General features: G+C 33.0%; 2 protein-coding genes and 1 non-coding gene across 5 annotated transcripts; 2 read left to right on the top strand and 1 right to left on the bottom strand.

The window, feature by feature from the left end:
- TRNAE-UUC lies at nt 1,349–1,420 on the top strand. Its single transcript has one exon. It is a non-coding gene; the product is annotated as a tRNA-Glu (tRNA).
- Nucleotides 2,829–8,855, bottom strand: LOC109343747 (histone deacetylase 2). Of its 2 annotated transcripts, XM_019582204.1 has the most exons (14): nt 8,470–8,855; nt 8,332–8,387; nt 7,723–7,840; nt 6,925–6,987; nt 5,797–5,865; nt 5,557–5,723; nt 5,394–5,458; nt 5,264–5,310; nt 4,962–5,006; nt 4,812–4,862; nt 4,373–4,459; nt 4,098–4,185; nt 2,886–2,996; nt 2,829–2,848 (listed from the first exon to the last, which is right to left on the bottom strand). In XM_019582204.1, the coding sequence occupies exons 1-13, from the start codon at nt 8,683–8,685 to the stop codon at nt 2,899–2,901; spliced, it is 1,170 nt and encodes a 389-aa protein (XP_019437749.1). In that variant the 5' UTR covers nt 8,686–8,855; the 3' UTR covers nt 2,829–2,848; nt 2,886–2,898. The 2 variants fall into 2 exon arrangements, with proteins under 2 accessions (XP_019437749.1, XP_019437748.1); XM_019582203.1 differs by lacking the exon at nt 2,829–2,848 and having other exon boundaries at nt 2,855–2,996.
- On the top strand, nt 10,594–13,387 carry LOC109343746. Of its 2 annotated transcripts, XM_019582202.1 has the most exons (7): nt 10,594–10,974; nt 11,731–11,801; nt 11,899–11,960; nt 12,060–12,563; nt 12,657–12,747; nt 13,066–13,176; nt 13,221–13,387. In XM_019582202.1, exons 1-6 carry the CDS (start codon nt 10,830–10,832, stop codon nt 13,150–13,152), a joined length of 960 nt encoding a protein of 319 aa, XP_019437747.1. In that variant the 5' UTR covers nt 10,594–10,829; the 3' UTR covers nt 13,153–13,176; nt 13,221–13,387. The 2 variants fall into 2 exon arrangements, with proteins under 2 accessions (XP_019437747.1, XP_019437746.1); XM_019582201.1 differs by having other exon boundaries at nt 13,066–13,387.

Raw genomic sequence — 14,817 nt, 5'->3', positions numbered from 1 at the left:
TATATATATATATATATATATATTTATTTATAATAATGTAAAATACTCCATTCATCATGCCACTTCATCTATTGTATACTACACTACAATACTCCATTCATGATTTTTTTACGGGTAAGATTGTAAATTTAATTTAATGGTTAGTTTCTCAACATATTCTCTCCACTAGAAATGTTTTTTTGGGTCCCATATGGTTTTATATCTGCGGTCCATTTTTCTTTGTCAACCTAAAAAGTGAAAACAAATAAATTCATTCATTCTCTCCTCTTTCCTTTTTCATTCCCCTTATTTTCAATACATCCAAATAGAGTGTAAAAGTTAAAGCATATGAGTATGATAAAAAGCTTTGTGTGACTTAAGTTATAAAGAAAAATGATTTATAAAAAAACGCCTTACTTACATGGCATAACAGGGATGAATGTGAGACCATATTTTTGTCCCAAAAAATGTATAAATTTTGTGTGTCACTCAACTATAATTGATTAAAAAATATATTTAAATTGAAAATTTAACAATTAAAATTGTCCTAACACATGAAGTAACATTTTTTGGAATAAAAGATGTCATCATAACCAGTACCCAAATAAACGGATGAGGGACCGTAGTGTAGACCATTGATTAATTTAAATTTTAATAAAAGGGTGACGATTGCAAATTTGCAATGAATAAAACTAAAAGAAGGAGCAATGTGCCTAAATATAAATGAGGGTGGTTAAGGAGGCAACATCCACTTAACCCAATATGATGAATTTACGATACATAAAAGAAAAGCTTTCTTTTTAACATCACACGACAAAACCATGAATACAATGTTACAGATTTACGTTTTCTTAAGTATACATTCACTTTCAGTCACGTCGTATTTTACTGAAAATTTATATTATGTTTTTATTTAAACATTGCCACTTTACACTCATAAGTCATAACTTCCGTTATAATAATACAATTGAAGAATAAGGTGCAATGGTACATGCCGTTCAACTAAATGAAGTAAAAATTCAACGTATAGATTGCTTTATATAAAGTGTGAGATACCTTATGATTCAAGCTACACGTGCAACCCATTGAATATTTGACTAGCGTATGGTATCGTATCTATTGATCTTTCTTTATACATCATAATATTTATTTTTATAGGTACCTTATTTTCCAACTTAAAATTGAACTTTCCCCGTGACTTTAACACATGTGACAAGTACAATTTTCCAACCACCACATGAAATGTTTTCATGAGCTCATCCACAAATTTAGTAATCTCACCTTGCAAAGTAGATTAGTTTCAAATGCAATTACATAACTTACAAATTACAACTATATTATGTATAATATATTTAAACTTCCATAACATTCCATTGTCGTCCAGCGGTTAGGATATCTGGCTTTCACCCAGGAGACCCGGGTTCGATTCCCGGCAATGGAATTTTTTTTTATCGAGTTCAAATCTTGGAAAAAGTTTTACCCATATTTCAAAGATATGAAAACTCTTACCACAGACAATTTACAGGGTTAGTTACTCACAGGATAATCTCATGATGTGGAAGTGCAGCCAAGTAGCTCAGCACTATTGGGTAGCCTTAAGCGTTTGGACTACCCTTTATTTCTATCAAGCATTTCTTTGAGAGATTGACTATTGAATCTGCAATGACTTTAGCACTGGACTTCATGTAACCGCCTGAAACATGAAATAACAGATGAAGAAAAGCTGGTAAGCATTCTTATGTTTACAACTGATTCATCACATTTTTGAAGTCATAACTATTATCATCTGATCAAATTTAATTGAATCAATGTTTCTAAGAACCTTTCAATATAACAGCCTATCAAGGGGAGGTTGGCAAAGCTGTTGGAGTTCTCAGTATATGACCCAAAGGCCAAAGGTCTTGGTTAGCCTGTTGTAAAGCTGCTATCGTAAAACGATATAGTTGGTTCAAGTCCAACCCTTCCCTTTCAAGTCCAACCCTTCCCTTCACCTATTATGCATAACGGGAGCTTTATGGCACTAGGTGTTGGACCTGTCTGCGGTAAGAGACCCTCCAACCTTACCAGGTCATGGGAAGACTCCATAAGACATCATATATTGAGCCAAAATCGACAATATTTTTTTTTTGTCTTTTCCACTTATAAATTCTTTCACTCATCACTCATATACAATGTAGAACTTCACACTTGAATATATAATAGTTGCTTATAAATTTTAAATATTGCATTTATCTTATCAAATGAACGTTGTATAAGGCCAGGAAAAATGGAATATTTTAATTTGTTTTTGCAAAGGTGAACAAAGTGGACAACACTTAGGTTGTATGGAATAAGATAACAAATAGAATGTTAATAGCAATCTTCATATTTCATTGATTGATTGATTGTAATGGATGAACAATACACAATTTAAAAGAGAATAAAGAAAGCTAACATGATGATGACCATTCAAATGTCATAACCTTACAACATAATAATATTCTAGCTATTCAATAAAAAATATTTAATTAAATCTGAATAATTAACCAGGACCTTATAACAAAGTTCATAGCAAACACCCTATTATTAACCATGTCTCAGAAGTCATGCAAAGGATGGACCAAATTCAGGATGCTTTCCATTATTTGTTTGAACATTAGATGCATAATTAAAAAGATCAGGAGTAAGATGCACCAGATACGACCAGTATATGATATGTATGATAGGGCCCTTTGTTAAATAAGTTTCATGGTTGCACACTTAATACCATAATGGCCCCGTAAGGATTAAGATTTATCGAGTTCAAATCTTGGAAAAAGTTTTACCCATATTTCAAAGATATGAAAACTCTTACCACAGACAATTTACAGGGTTAGTTACTCACAGGATAATCTCATGATGTGGAAGTGCAGCCAAGTAGCTCAGCACTATTGGGTAGCCTTAAGCGTTTGGACTACCCTTTATTTCTATCAAGCATTTCTTTGAGAGATTGACTATTGAATCTGCAATGACTTTAGCACTGGACTTCATGTAACCGCCTGAAACATGAAATAACAGATGAAGAAAAGCTGGTAAGCATTCTTATGTTTACAACTGATTCATCACATTTTTGAAGTCATAACTATTATCATCTGATCAAATTTAATTGAATCAATGTTTCTAAGAACCTTTCAATATAACAGCCTATCAAGGGGAGGTTGGCAAAGCTGTTGGAGTTCTCAGTATATGACCCAAAGGCCAAAGGTCTTGGTTAGCCTGTTGTAAAGCTGCTATCGTAAAACGATATAGTTGGTTCAAGTCCAACCCTTCCCTTTCAAGTCCAACCCTTCCCTTCACCTATTATGCATAACGGGAGCTTTATGGCACTAGGTGTTGGACCTGTCTGCGGTAAGAGACCCTCCAACCTTACCAGGTCATGGGAAGACTCCATAAGACATCATATATTGAGCCAAAATCGACAATATTTTTTTTTTGTCTTTTCCACTTATAAATTCTTTCACTCATCACTCATATACAATGTAGAACTTCACACTTGAATATATAATAGTTGCTTATAAATTTTAAATATTGCATTTATCTTATCAAATGAACGTTGTATAAGGCCAGGAAAAATGGAATATTTTAATTTGTTTTTGCAAAGGTGAACAAAGTGGACAACACTTAGGTTGTATGGAATAAGATAACAAATAGAATGTTAATAGCAATCTTCATATTTCATTGATTGATTGATTGTAATGGATGAACAATACACAATTTAAAAGAGAATAAAGAAAGCTAACATGATGATGACCATTCAAATGTCATAACCTTACAACATAATAATATTCTAGCTATTCAATAAAAAATATTTAATTAAATCTGAATAATTAACCAGGACCTTATAACAAAGTTCATAGCAAACACCCTATTATTAACCATGTCTCAGAAGTCATGCAAAGGATGGACCAAATTCAGGATGCTTTCCATTATTTGTTTGAACATTAGATGCATAATTAAAAAGATCAGGAGTAAGATGCACCAGATACGACCAGTATATGATATGTATGATAGGGCCCTTTGTTAAATAAGTTTCATGGTTGCACACTTAATACCATAATGGCCCCGTAAGGATTAAGAGAGGTTGAAAAGAAATAGCATACCTGAAGTGAGCATGATGATAGGAATGTTTTTCTCACGAGCAAACCGAAATACTTTCTCATCTCTAAGAGCAACCCCTTCAGGACTGATCTGCATGTACAAAATAGCGCAAACACCGCCTAAGGTAAGTGATAAGTAATAAAAGAATCATGTAAAACACTAATTCATAATAATGAACCATTCTTTTCATGTAGAAACTACAGATCAAGAGCAAATGACCATGCAATTAACAAGTTTATATTTTACTACAATAAAATGAATTCAAGAATGATGTTACCTGCAACCTTCCTAATGGGTCACCTTCTAAGATGTCCGTTCCAGCATTATAAACTATCAACTCAGGATCAAACCTATGCCTGGCAACCTTGAATCATCACATTGACAACAACAGAAAAATAAATAAAAGGACCTGAATATAGGGTCTCCAACACAATTCTAGGACTTCAGAGTGGAAGGGAAGATAATAAAAATAATGGGAATGGAAGGATGGGATTGGGAACTTTATTTTCCTTCACCTTGTTTAGGTGTTCAAAATAAAGAAGGGGAAGGTAATACATGCTGCATCACAAACAAAACAAACACTAAGCAAAAAAGTGACAAAATGAAACTAATATGGTTGAATACTTGGGTAGGATATAGCAATGCAAGATTTTGCAACAGATACTCAAGCCAAAATATAAGAGGTTAACAAAGTTTACAATCATAATGTGATGTACCTCAAGTGCTTCATCTAATTTCTGCAGGTACTCTTCCGTAAGTGTCCCACTCTGAAAGTTCAGGAATAGAAAAGATAAAAAAACACTTCTTGTCAGAGGCAAATAGGAAAGCAAATATGATCAAGGTTTTAACTAGTATAATGAACATACCTTCACTTCAACTTTCTGATTTATGTAGTTCCTTGCCTCATAATCCTAATATAGAAGGCAAAAAGGAAGTGGTAAGAGATTGTAGCCGGTTAGCCCTAAGCTAACAAAATTATTTACAATAGATGCACAGTCTAAACTAAAAGTGAATAACAATTAACTGTTTCTAATAGACCACTTACATACGAATCTCTGGACTTTTTTTCCATAAATGAAGCAAATGTGAAAAATGAGAGATTGATAAAAAACAGTTCATAAAGTGAAAGAAAAAGAACACATAACAAATCAAGGAGCAGATAGCTTACCAAAGGATATATTCCAGGGTTATACATATCCAGGATATAGACTCGTCCTGCCATTACAAAGCCACTATATTAGTGGAAATGCTAAAAGATATGAAGTCAAACACCAGGAGGAGAAATGTTTTGGACATACTGTCATTGGCAAAGTCCATTTCATGACCATTTCCTTGATGTGCATCAAGATCAATAATCATCACCCTGAAGATTTTGCAGACAATTGGAAAATAATGCTTATCTGTACAATGTATTAATAGCATATGCTAACATGTAACTATAAAGCCTAAGCATGATAGTACCTTGATACATTCAAACGAACAAAAGCAAAGTGGATGCACAGAGAAATATCTGCATAAGCACAAAATCCACCTCCATTTTCTGCAGAACAATGATGAAAGCCTCCTCCTACATTAATGGCCCATCCTCTCTCCTTTGCAAGTTTTGCAGCTAATATAGTTCCTCCAACCTACAATCAGAGTAGGAGTAAGATCTAATATTCACAAACGTTGAAGAGACTTCAATAAAAATAATTACTTCACCTGCTTCCTGAATGGGAAAAGAACTTTTTGTTGCACCAGAAAATTGGGTACTAATGCCACAGGAGCGACCTATACTTCAGAAGTTTATATCAGTAAATATTCTTTAATATGTTAACTGCATAAAGCCTCAGCAAACACCATCCTCAAAATGAATGGTAAAATAATGGAAATAGTTGCTCAAAGCATTCCAACACAACCACATCAGATCAAAATGTCTATAAAAAGGTAAATAAATGGGTTTGGTACAAATCCTACACAATTGTCAAATTCTCAAGACATATGTGTGTGATGTGTAGTGCAAGTTCAGAATCTGTTGATCACCTTTTCTTACATTGTCCTACTGCTACTACATTGTGGAATTCTTCATTTGGTTTTTTGGAGCATATTGGGTGTGTCCTAAGCTTTTGGACCAGTTTTCTATGACCAATTTTATTCCTTATGGTAGAAATAATGAGGCCAAATTTTTATGGCAAGTGCAAATTTTGCAGCACATTTGGTAGAGTTAATTCTTGCACATTTTAGGATATCTTTTCAAGCACATCTTTGGGATAAAATTAGGCATTTGGCTACATTGATGTCTTCTGTTCCCTTTTTGACTCTTTTTTTTTACTTGTATTCTCTTTCTCTTGAAGAATTTCTTATTTTATATTAATATTATGTATGGCTCATATCAAGGATGTAAATCACAGCCTCATCGTGTGGGGAGAAACGGTTGTGTTCTTGAAGCTTGTCAAGAGGTCCACGGTCCGAGCAACCACAACCATGGACCTGGTGACAACCAGGGCATGGAATGACACAATTGAGGATACACAGACTGGCCGTGTCTGGCACCATGACACTGGATCGAGACAGCACTGTCAAATAACTGAATTTGTTTCATGGACTTTTAGGGTTATGTATTGGGTCCAGGTAGGAGACTAAATATACATGTATTCTATAACTCAAAGAGGTGTTCTTGAGAGTGTAAGAGCTTGTAATCCTAATCTCTAATAACAAATTGGTAGCTGCTCAATGCTCCCTTAAGGCAATGGTTCGATAAATGTTTTCCACTTAAAGGCTTCCTCCCATCCTATCCGGGACTTCACACTTGAATATACCCAAAAATTAAAAAAAGAAACAGGAAAATACCTCAGTTATCCTAGCAACGTTTGAACTTTCCTTCAGACTGCTCAAGTACGATTCTGAGTGTACCTTCACGGAAAAAAAGACATAAACAAAATAGATTTAGCACTAGACATTCTGCTTAAATTATATCAGCTAGAATTCTATTGTTTGTTGCTCTGCATGAATAACAAGATGGTAAGGGAAATGGTGAATCTAGTGAATTCCAAGTTCAAAGGTCAAAATATGTCATGCAAAAAGAGGATAGTTTTCTTCTTCAGTAGGGTGGGCAGTGAAAAGCTAACCTTTCATATATTAACACTGATAACCACGCAAGACACACATCTAGTTTTTAGAGTAACATGCGAAGAGTCACAAAAAATAGAGTGAAGATCCTAGAAAAACTGAAATTTACTAAATCATAAAAAGGTGCACGGTATCTCACAGACTAGAGAGAAACAAATTAACAAGGCTCTACATTGCAGACACATCAATATTGTGGATGTAGTCACCACCATAATTGCAATGTGGTTCATGGTTTCAAATCACAAGAAAGGATCCAAACAAAATGGTAACAAAACAGTGATGCAGCCGCACCGGTTTCAAAACCAATCATTAGACACAGAACAAATTTCACAATGCAACTGCAATTTAAAACCATCTTAACCACAGTTGAATCACATGTGCATCTGTAACTAACTAGATGACTCAATAACTAACCAAACTAACTAGAAAATGGTAATACAATTTCCAAACATATGTCAGTTGAATCGACATTCACTTATGTGTGGAAGTGTCCATGAAGCATAAATACATAGTCATTACCACTAGAAGATCATCCTTGGACGCTTCAAGAGGCTCAACAATGCACTTTTTGTCTAGAACACCGAAGGAGGTGAGGAACCGACAAATCCGTCCCCATTTAGACGAGTCAAACGGGTGCCTATATCAATTAACAAAAATCAGTCAAAAGAGTAGCATCAAAATTCAACATTCAATGGGGAAATTACACCAACTTCCCTGGGTTTATCTTAATTACACATAAACGAGTGCGAATAGGGCGTGTTTGGTAATATCACCAAGGTAATAATTATTGTTGTTCGGTAATAATGTTTGTTTACGGGCTTTCAAGTCAAAAGATTAATTCATTTTACAAGACAATCAGTTAACCTTTCCGAGACAGCTCATTCTTGCAATTGGCTAATCAGATTTTCAGCTCAAACTTCCAACTAACTTATAAACCTTAAACTCGCTCCTAAGCTACTTGTGCAAAGCATAGCCTTATAACTTTTTAGCCTTAACGGTGTTGATGATAATTCCGTATTTCCCCTACATACAACTATCTACACGTCTACGACTATATGATAACTGAAAATCACTTGCGAAAAAACTGAATACAGTTGAGTAAAGTAAGAGAAGTGAAAAATTGCTTACAGTTTCTCTAGGCCGAGAAAAGCTATATCATAAGACTCGGAGTATATAAGTGGAACCTGAATCGTAAAAAAAGTTAGACAAAAACAAAAAGCTGATTCAAAGCGCAAATAGAAAATAACTGAGTTGTAGATTAGTTACCTTAGACACAGACACATCGAAGTAGAGCTTACTTGAGATTATACGGTTTCGTTGAACATCGTCCTTTGAGGAAGAAGAAGAAGACATCGATAACGATGTTTGAGAATAATGGTTTCGTTGAAGAATGGGAACGGTGGCGACCGAGATGAACAATAAAATGACCGAGTTACGGAGATGTTGAGTAGACTCGGTAACGAGTTTTGGGATAAAATGCATGAGTCAGCATAATTTAAACTCACTTCGGACACAGAAATGATATTTGATGGAAATGGATTGTTCCACAAGTTAACCGCACCGAATCAGCGAGTCTAGCTAATTTTCATTGTTGATGACTCGGTCACAATCCGAGTTGAGATTGCAAGTATGTAACACGTGTAAGGTACTCGTAAATCTACAATCCGTTTCAGAATTGTAATGATTTACGACTTCTGTTTATCACTCTAATTGCGCCTTATTTTTCATTAATCAAAAAGATAAAATATAAAATAAATATATATTAAGTTCACATCTTTAAATAGAAAATAGAAAATGTGGACTTATATAAAAGACAAATATACAAACTATTGTAAATTAAGTTAACTCAATAATATTTTATAGAACACAAACAACAGTAGGTGTTCTTTTGTCTGAGGCAAAACCGATCTTAGACTACCTTGAATAGATAATTGAAAAGGCATTGTTATGTTTAAGTTAATATAGGTGAAGATATGTAAAAAGAAATAGAATGAGAGTATGAAAATATATATGAATAGGTGTAATTTATCAGGAAAGATCTTTCCTATTTATAGTTAATTGGGGTGAATCAAACCAAGTCTTTATGATGTTTATATAATTCTAGGTAATCATCATTAACACATTAATTACAAGTTGAAACCTCCATTCTTACCTGTGTCACACGGTCCTGCTGGGTTTGTGCTTTGACTGACACATTGTTTTATTTAGGATGTGTCACTTTGTTATGAGTATAAATGTTTCCAGTTTAAACTATGAAATTGGTAGGACGAACCAAACCACAATCATAAGATATGGTTTAGTTCGATTTTATTTTTTTAATGAATTGTTTAAATTCGGCCCGATTAATGATTTTGTTCATTCATTAAAGAAATAGATATAAAGAATATTATTGTGCAGTTGTGTGAATTATTTAGGCAAATTTATGACGTTATATATATATATATATTACTGCTTATTAAATTGTTATACTCATTTCCTATTATCTTTATAATTTGGAAACTATGTAAAGTTGTACCTATCCTATAACATAAATTGTTATATGTGTTACTAATTTGTATGTGATATTAATTATGAATTGTATTGTTATATATGTTACTAATTGTTGTATGTGATATTAATTATGAATTATATTGTTATATATATTACTACTTATTAATTATATTGTTATATATGTTACTAATTAAGGATATTATTACTGTTACATATGTGGTAATTTGTTTACTTCTTTATAAATTACATAATTATTATATATGTTATTATAAGAAAATTATTTGAGTCAATTTGCTTGCTCATCTATTTATGATTTATGTTTTATGATAATAAAAGTAGTTTTTATTCTGGGGACAAACAATGCATCATAAAATACATTTTTAATTGATGTAGAATTTAAAAAAATAAATAGGAAAACTGTGAAACAGAATTAAAACATTCATGACTGGTTCAATTTCCTAAAATAAAATCGATAGTTAATTGGAGTGAAACAAACCATATCTTTATGCTATTATATAATCCTAGGTAATTACTATTAACACATTAATTACAAGTTGAAACCACCATTCTTTCCTTAAATTCTACATTATAATAAATAAAAAATGTAATTTAAAGTAAACACAATATAAAAAACTATAACATAAAGGGCACATCCAATATGAAAAGGATATCATAATACTTAAAAAATGAAATAGATAAGAATCAGATAAAATAAAAATGTAGGTCAATAAACATGATGTGCTTAGTTCTCGAGATGATCAAAATAGTAAGAGTTTAATTACTGTGAGCGACACTTGTTGAAAAAACACAAAAAAAAAATTAATTTCTTATCCGAAAGAGGGAGAGGATACACTTGTACTCATTAGTATTCCCTCCATTCATTTGTCATTTAACACCGTCTAAACTAATTTTTTTTTTCATTACAAATTTTCTAATTATTTTCAACCTTAGATGTCAATTTGAGTTCATTTTACAAAAAAAGAAATCTTAATTTAATAATTAAAAGCAATTAAAGTTAATATAAACTACAATATTCGCCATATAAACTTACTCCTATGCCTCCCTTCTCTTTTGCATCTGATTCCAAAGTTGTATAAAAAGCCAGAAGCAGAAGCAAAAACAGAAACAAAAAAGCCATGGCAGACAAGCCAAGTCGATCACTGGTGTTACTCGGAGACGGGTTAGCCCGTTCAATCGATCCATCATCGCACACTCACCTTCACTCTCTCGCCTCTCACTCTCTCTGCGGTTTCTTGTCTCTCCCTAATTCTTCTCCCTCAGGTTCCCCTTTCCCTTCTATCTCCCTCTTTTCATTTATTATTTATTCCAATTATCCATCATATACATAATCAAGATTAATGTCTGACAAATAATAATTAATCAAACCAACTTTTTAATTTCCCAAATTATCAAAAATATTTTCGATTCCGGTTCTGTTACACCTTCACTACCTGTTTGTCATAAGGTCTAAGATACAATCTATTTCATATTTTTACATCTCATAATTATGAAATTCTAGTTCGAGTTTAATTTTAATGTAAAATTGTTTACTCTATTGATCATAACCATTTGTACCACTTTCGAGGCAGTTATTATGAAAGTCAAACATTTTTAATGACGCGTTGATGTAAAATTGGATGACATTGTAAGGAAACTTTCTTATAGGTCTGTGAGTAAGTGGTGCAAGACATCATTGTTTAGGAGAGTTGATATACAAGATTTTAAATCTGGGTTTGCGACCTTTAGATAAATTGATATGTTAAGGTTTTAGTAGTCGCTGAAACCATATCGCACTGCAATTGTGGCCACATCGACCATACTTTCCCTAAATGTAAAGGTTTTTGGGGATTCCGAAACCGCAACCACTATTTAAAACGTTGGTTATATATAAATGGAATGAAGACAATGTTATACCTTTTAAGTTCTAGAGCTTTATTATTCATGTAATAGAATAGTAGTTATACTATTTTGCTTGTCTTAATTTTTCCTTTTGTTGTTTCTGTGAAATTCAAATTCACTTAAATATATAGTTTTCAGAAAGCGAGGATGAGAGGATAGTTAGAGAGTTTGCTGTTCTGCTCGATGCGCACGAGACCTGTTTAAATACGGTGAGATCATCTTATGCAATACTGTTGTGTTGGTGAATTATACAAGCTTTCTTTATTAAGTATTATGACATATCATTAATGGTTTTTTCCTTGTTAGAATGAGCCAAATTGGGATAATATTAGCGAAAAGGATACAACAAGCCAAACCTTATCTAATAGGTATTTTCTTTATCCGTTTTCTTTTTCTTTTTCATCATGATGTTTACTTGTGAAATAGCACAGTTATATCAGCTAAAGCACTTCCTTCTCTGATTACAGGTTTATGGGAATGAAAGCAGCTATATTGACAAACAATTCGAGCTTGAAATCTTTCAGTGCCAAGCTTGGCTTCACTGTTCTTCACTTTGATGAATTACTGAAAGATCATACTGCTGAATTACAAGATAAGGTTGCAGCCCTTGAGCTGCTCAAGTTGCTTGGCTTCGATGAAGGGAAGGTGCTGGACAATAACCGTTTTGATATTGTTTTCTTTCACATTGGAGCCGGTGAAAAGGTTAATAGTTATGAACAAGAAACGATTGCTGCTGACATGGAGTATGTTGATGCCTTGGTTGGTGAGATAATGAGCCAATCCCAACCGGGTTCTGACATCGGTTCTCGTCTGCACTTATCCCTTGTCATGAGCTATGGCAATGTATTGGAAGATGATAATTTGAAGTATTCAGTATCAAAGAGGGGTGACGAGAAGAACTCTTCTTTTTCAACACTCTTTCCTTTGCAAAGTTATGCTATGAAAGGGGGATTTGCTCGGAAGGATGTAAGGTAATAAATAAAGTATAGTAATTAAGGATCTCAGTAGTCCTTGCTTTCTCTTTGGAATGTCTTGCATATTTACCTCCATATCAAATGATACAGGCACCATTCTCCCATGTTAATCTCCCAGCTGCAACATGCCGTGACTCGCAAGGATAATGCAGAAAGATTTTGTTTTGAGGACTTCAAGGAGGTTTGTTTTTCGAGATTTTACTTCAAAATTATTGATCAACAATTCAGCATCATGTTTGATTGAGCGTTTCTACTACTATACTATTAACGCATTTGATTCTGTCATTGTTGTCAGTTTTTGTCGTCTTACTGTTGAATATTAAAAAATCCAATCAATTCAATTACTTGTGCTAACAACAAAATCATTACCTTGGTTTTGAAATTTAATACTGCTTGGAAGTTTCCTTGTGAAGTTGTGATAGGCTTGTTTAGCTGTAATGCAATGCTTCATCACTATATAGCCTTTTTCACTATTTTTTGTTTTCTTCTTGTCATGCAGCATGGTGGAAATCTTACAATACCAGCAGATAGGTTCTTGCATGAGATAGCCTTTAAGCTTTGGAAAGCTCCTAAGTATGGAGCCTGATTGTTTTTCTTTTAAACTTATTGTCGGCATCTTGGTGTCTCTATTTAAACATGTTCACTATTAATCGCCATGGCTGTGATGCCAAGTAACATGCTTATTTCATTCTCTAGTCTGGGTTCTATATGTAATAACTAATTACAATGTGATGGTTGAGGGTATACACCTAGCTCCTAACTCTTATTATGGTAATGTTTGTTGTTAGCCAAATTCACCTTATATTTGGTAAACTATTTTTTAACATATAATAGACATCCTCTTAAATGCTTTTAATTCCAGGGGTGTTGGAAAATTTTAATTGGGTTTTCAAAACTTGATGTGTTAAGTGCAAAAGGCAGTGATTTCTTGCACTTGGAATTTGGCTATTCTTAAGTTAAAACTAATTAAAGTTTGTAGCTTTGGATTCGATTTTGGCATACTCACAAATTTTAATTTGGCTAGGCATCAGTTTTGGGGCTAACTGTAGAACATATCGCTTCAAATATTGTTGTTTCTGGTAGTAAACAATGTCATTGCATAGGAGTAGCATGATTTTGATGTATTTTTAGTTATGTTGCCGAATGAGGAATGAGACATTAACTAGTAGATGTTCATCTTTGTACAGGAATGGTGGTTACTGAAAACACTCTTTTGAACACTCTCTTATGAGGTGTTTGGTTAGGACCCATTAAATAATGAGACCACTCTATTAAGTGGGGATCACATGCACTCTAACAAAAAGGTGTTTGTTAAAAAGGTATAGCAATCTTATTAAACCCAAATAGGATATTAAACTGGAAGTAATCCATTTCTCGTTTAACTTCTTAATGATGTCTTAATAATTATCTATAAATATATAGTTATAGATAAATACAAAATATTATATAATTAGTAATAATGTATAATTATATTGAAATTATATCTTTATATCTTTTTTGTACCAGAATATAATAAAATATTAGAATATTGATCCATTTTTTTAATTTTAATTAAATTGTCTTATTCACTTTCTAAGTTACTTTGATACAATCAAATCAGAATTTCTCCAACATAAAATGGTCAAACAAAATTAAACTATCCGATCAGCGGTCAGACCATTTAAACTATCCGATCCGGTCCTCAATGGTGTATTGCTAACATTAGTCATCCACACAAAATTTGAAGCTTTAAAGCTGGTATTTTTGTTCAGCCTTTAGAACTCAGTAGTACTAAAAGTTGCACTTACTATAACGTATATATGAAGTAATTATTAAGGAGTCAGTGCTTTTCTTTGTCATTGAGTCATTCTAAATTTCTAATCACTTTGTGTAATATCTGCGACTGTTCTTCAAAACTAGGGTAACAAGCACATCAATTATCACTATTTCAAGTTCTAGAATTAGGCAGATTCTTCGAGTTGAAGTCTTTCCAGCACAAAAACTTAACTGATTCTAAGGCCTTGAAATAGGGTTGATTAACAACTTGAATTGTTCATATCATGATGTTAACCTTCTAAAGTAATAATCCTAAATTTTCATTATAAAATTTACCATAGCTAATGATTAAATCATGCTAAGCGTTAATCTCATTGCTTCAGAATGATATCTGCAAGACAAATGAAGAATGAAAAAGCTTTTTAACCGCATTATAACTATTTATCATTGACCAAAAAAAGATCACAAATTCTTTAGAACTCATAACATTTCCTTC

Source organism: Lupinus angustifolius, chromosome LG03, assembly GCF_001865875.1.
Source record: "Lupinus angustifolius cultivar Tanjil chromosome LG03, LupAngTanjil_v1.0, whole genome shotgun sequence".
Lineage (NCBI taxonomy): Eukaryota > Viridiplantae > Streptophyta > Magnoliopsida > Fabales > Fabaceae > Lupinus > Lupinus angustifolius.
The sequence above is the reverse complement of the archived record's forward strand: the minus strand, read 5'-3'. Positions and strand labels throughout refer to the sequence as shown.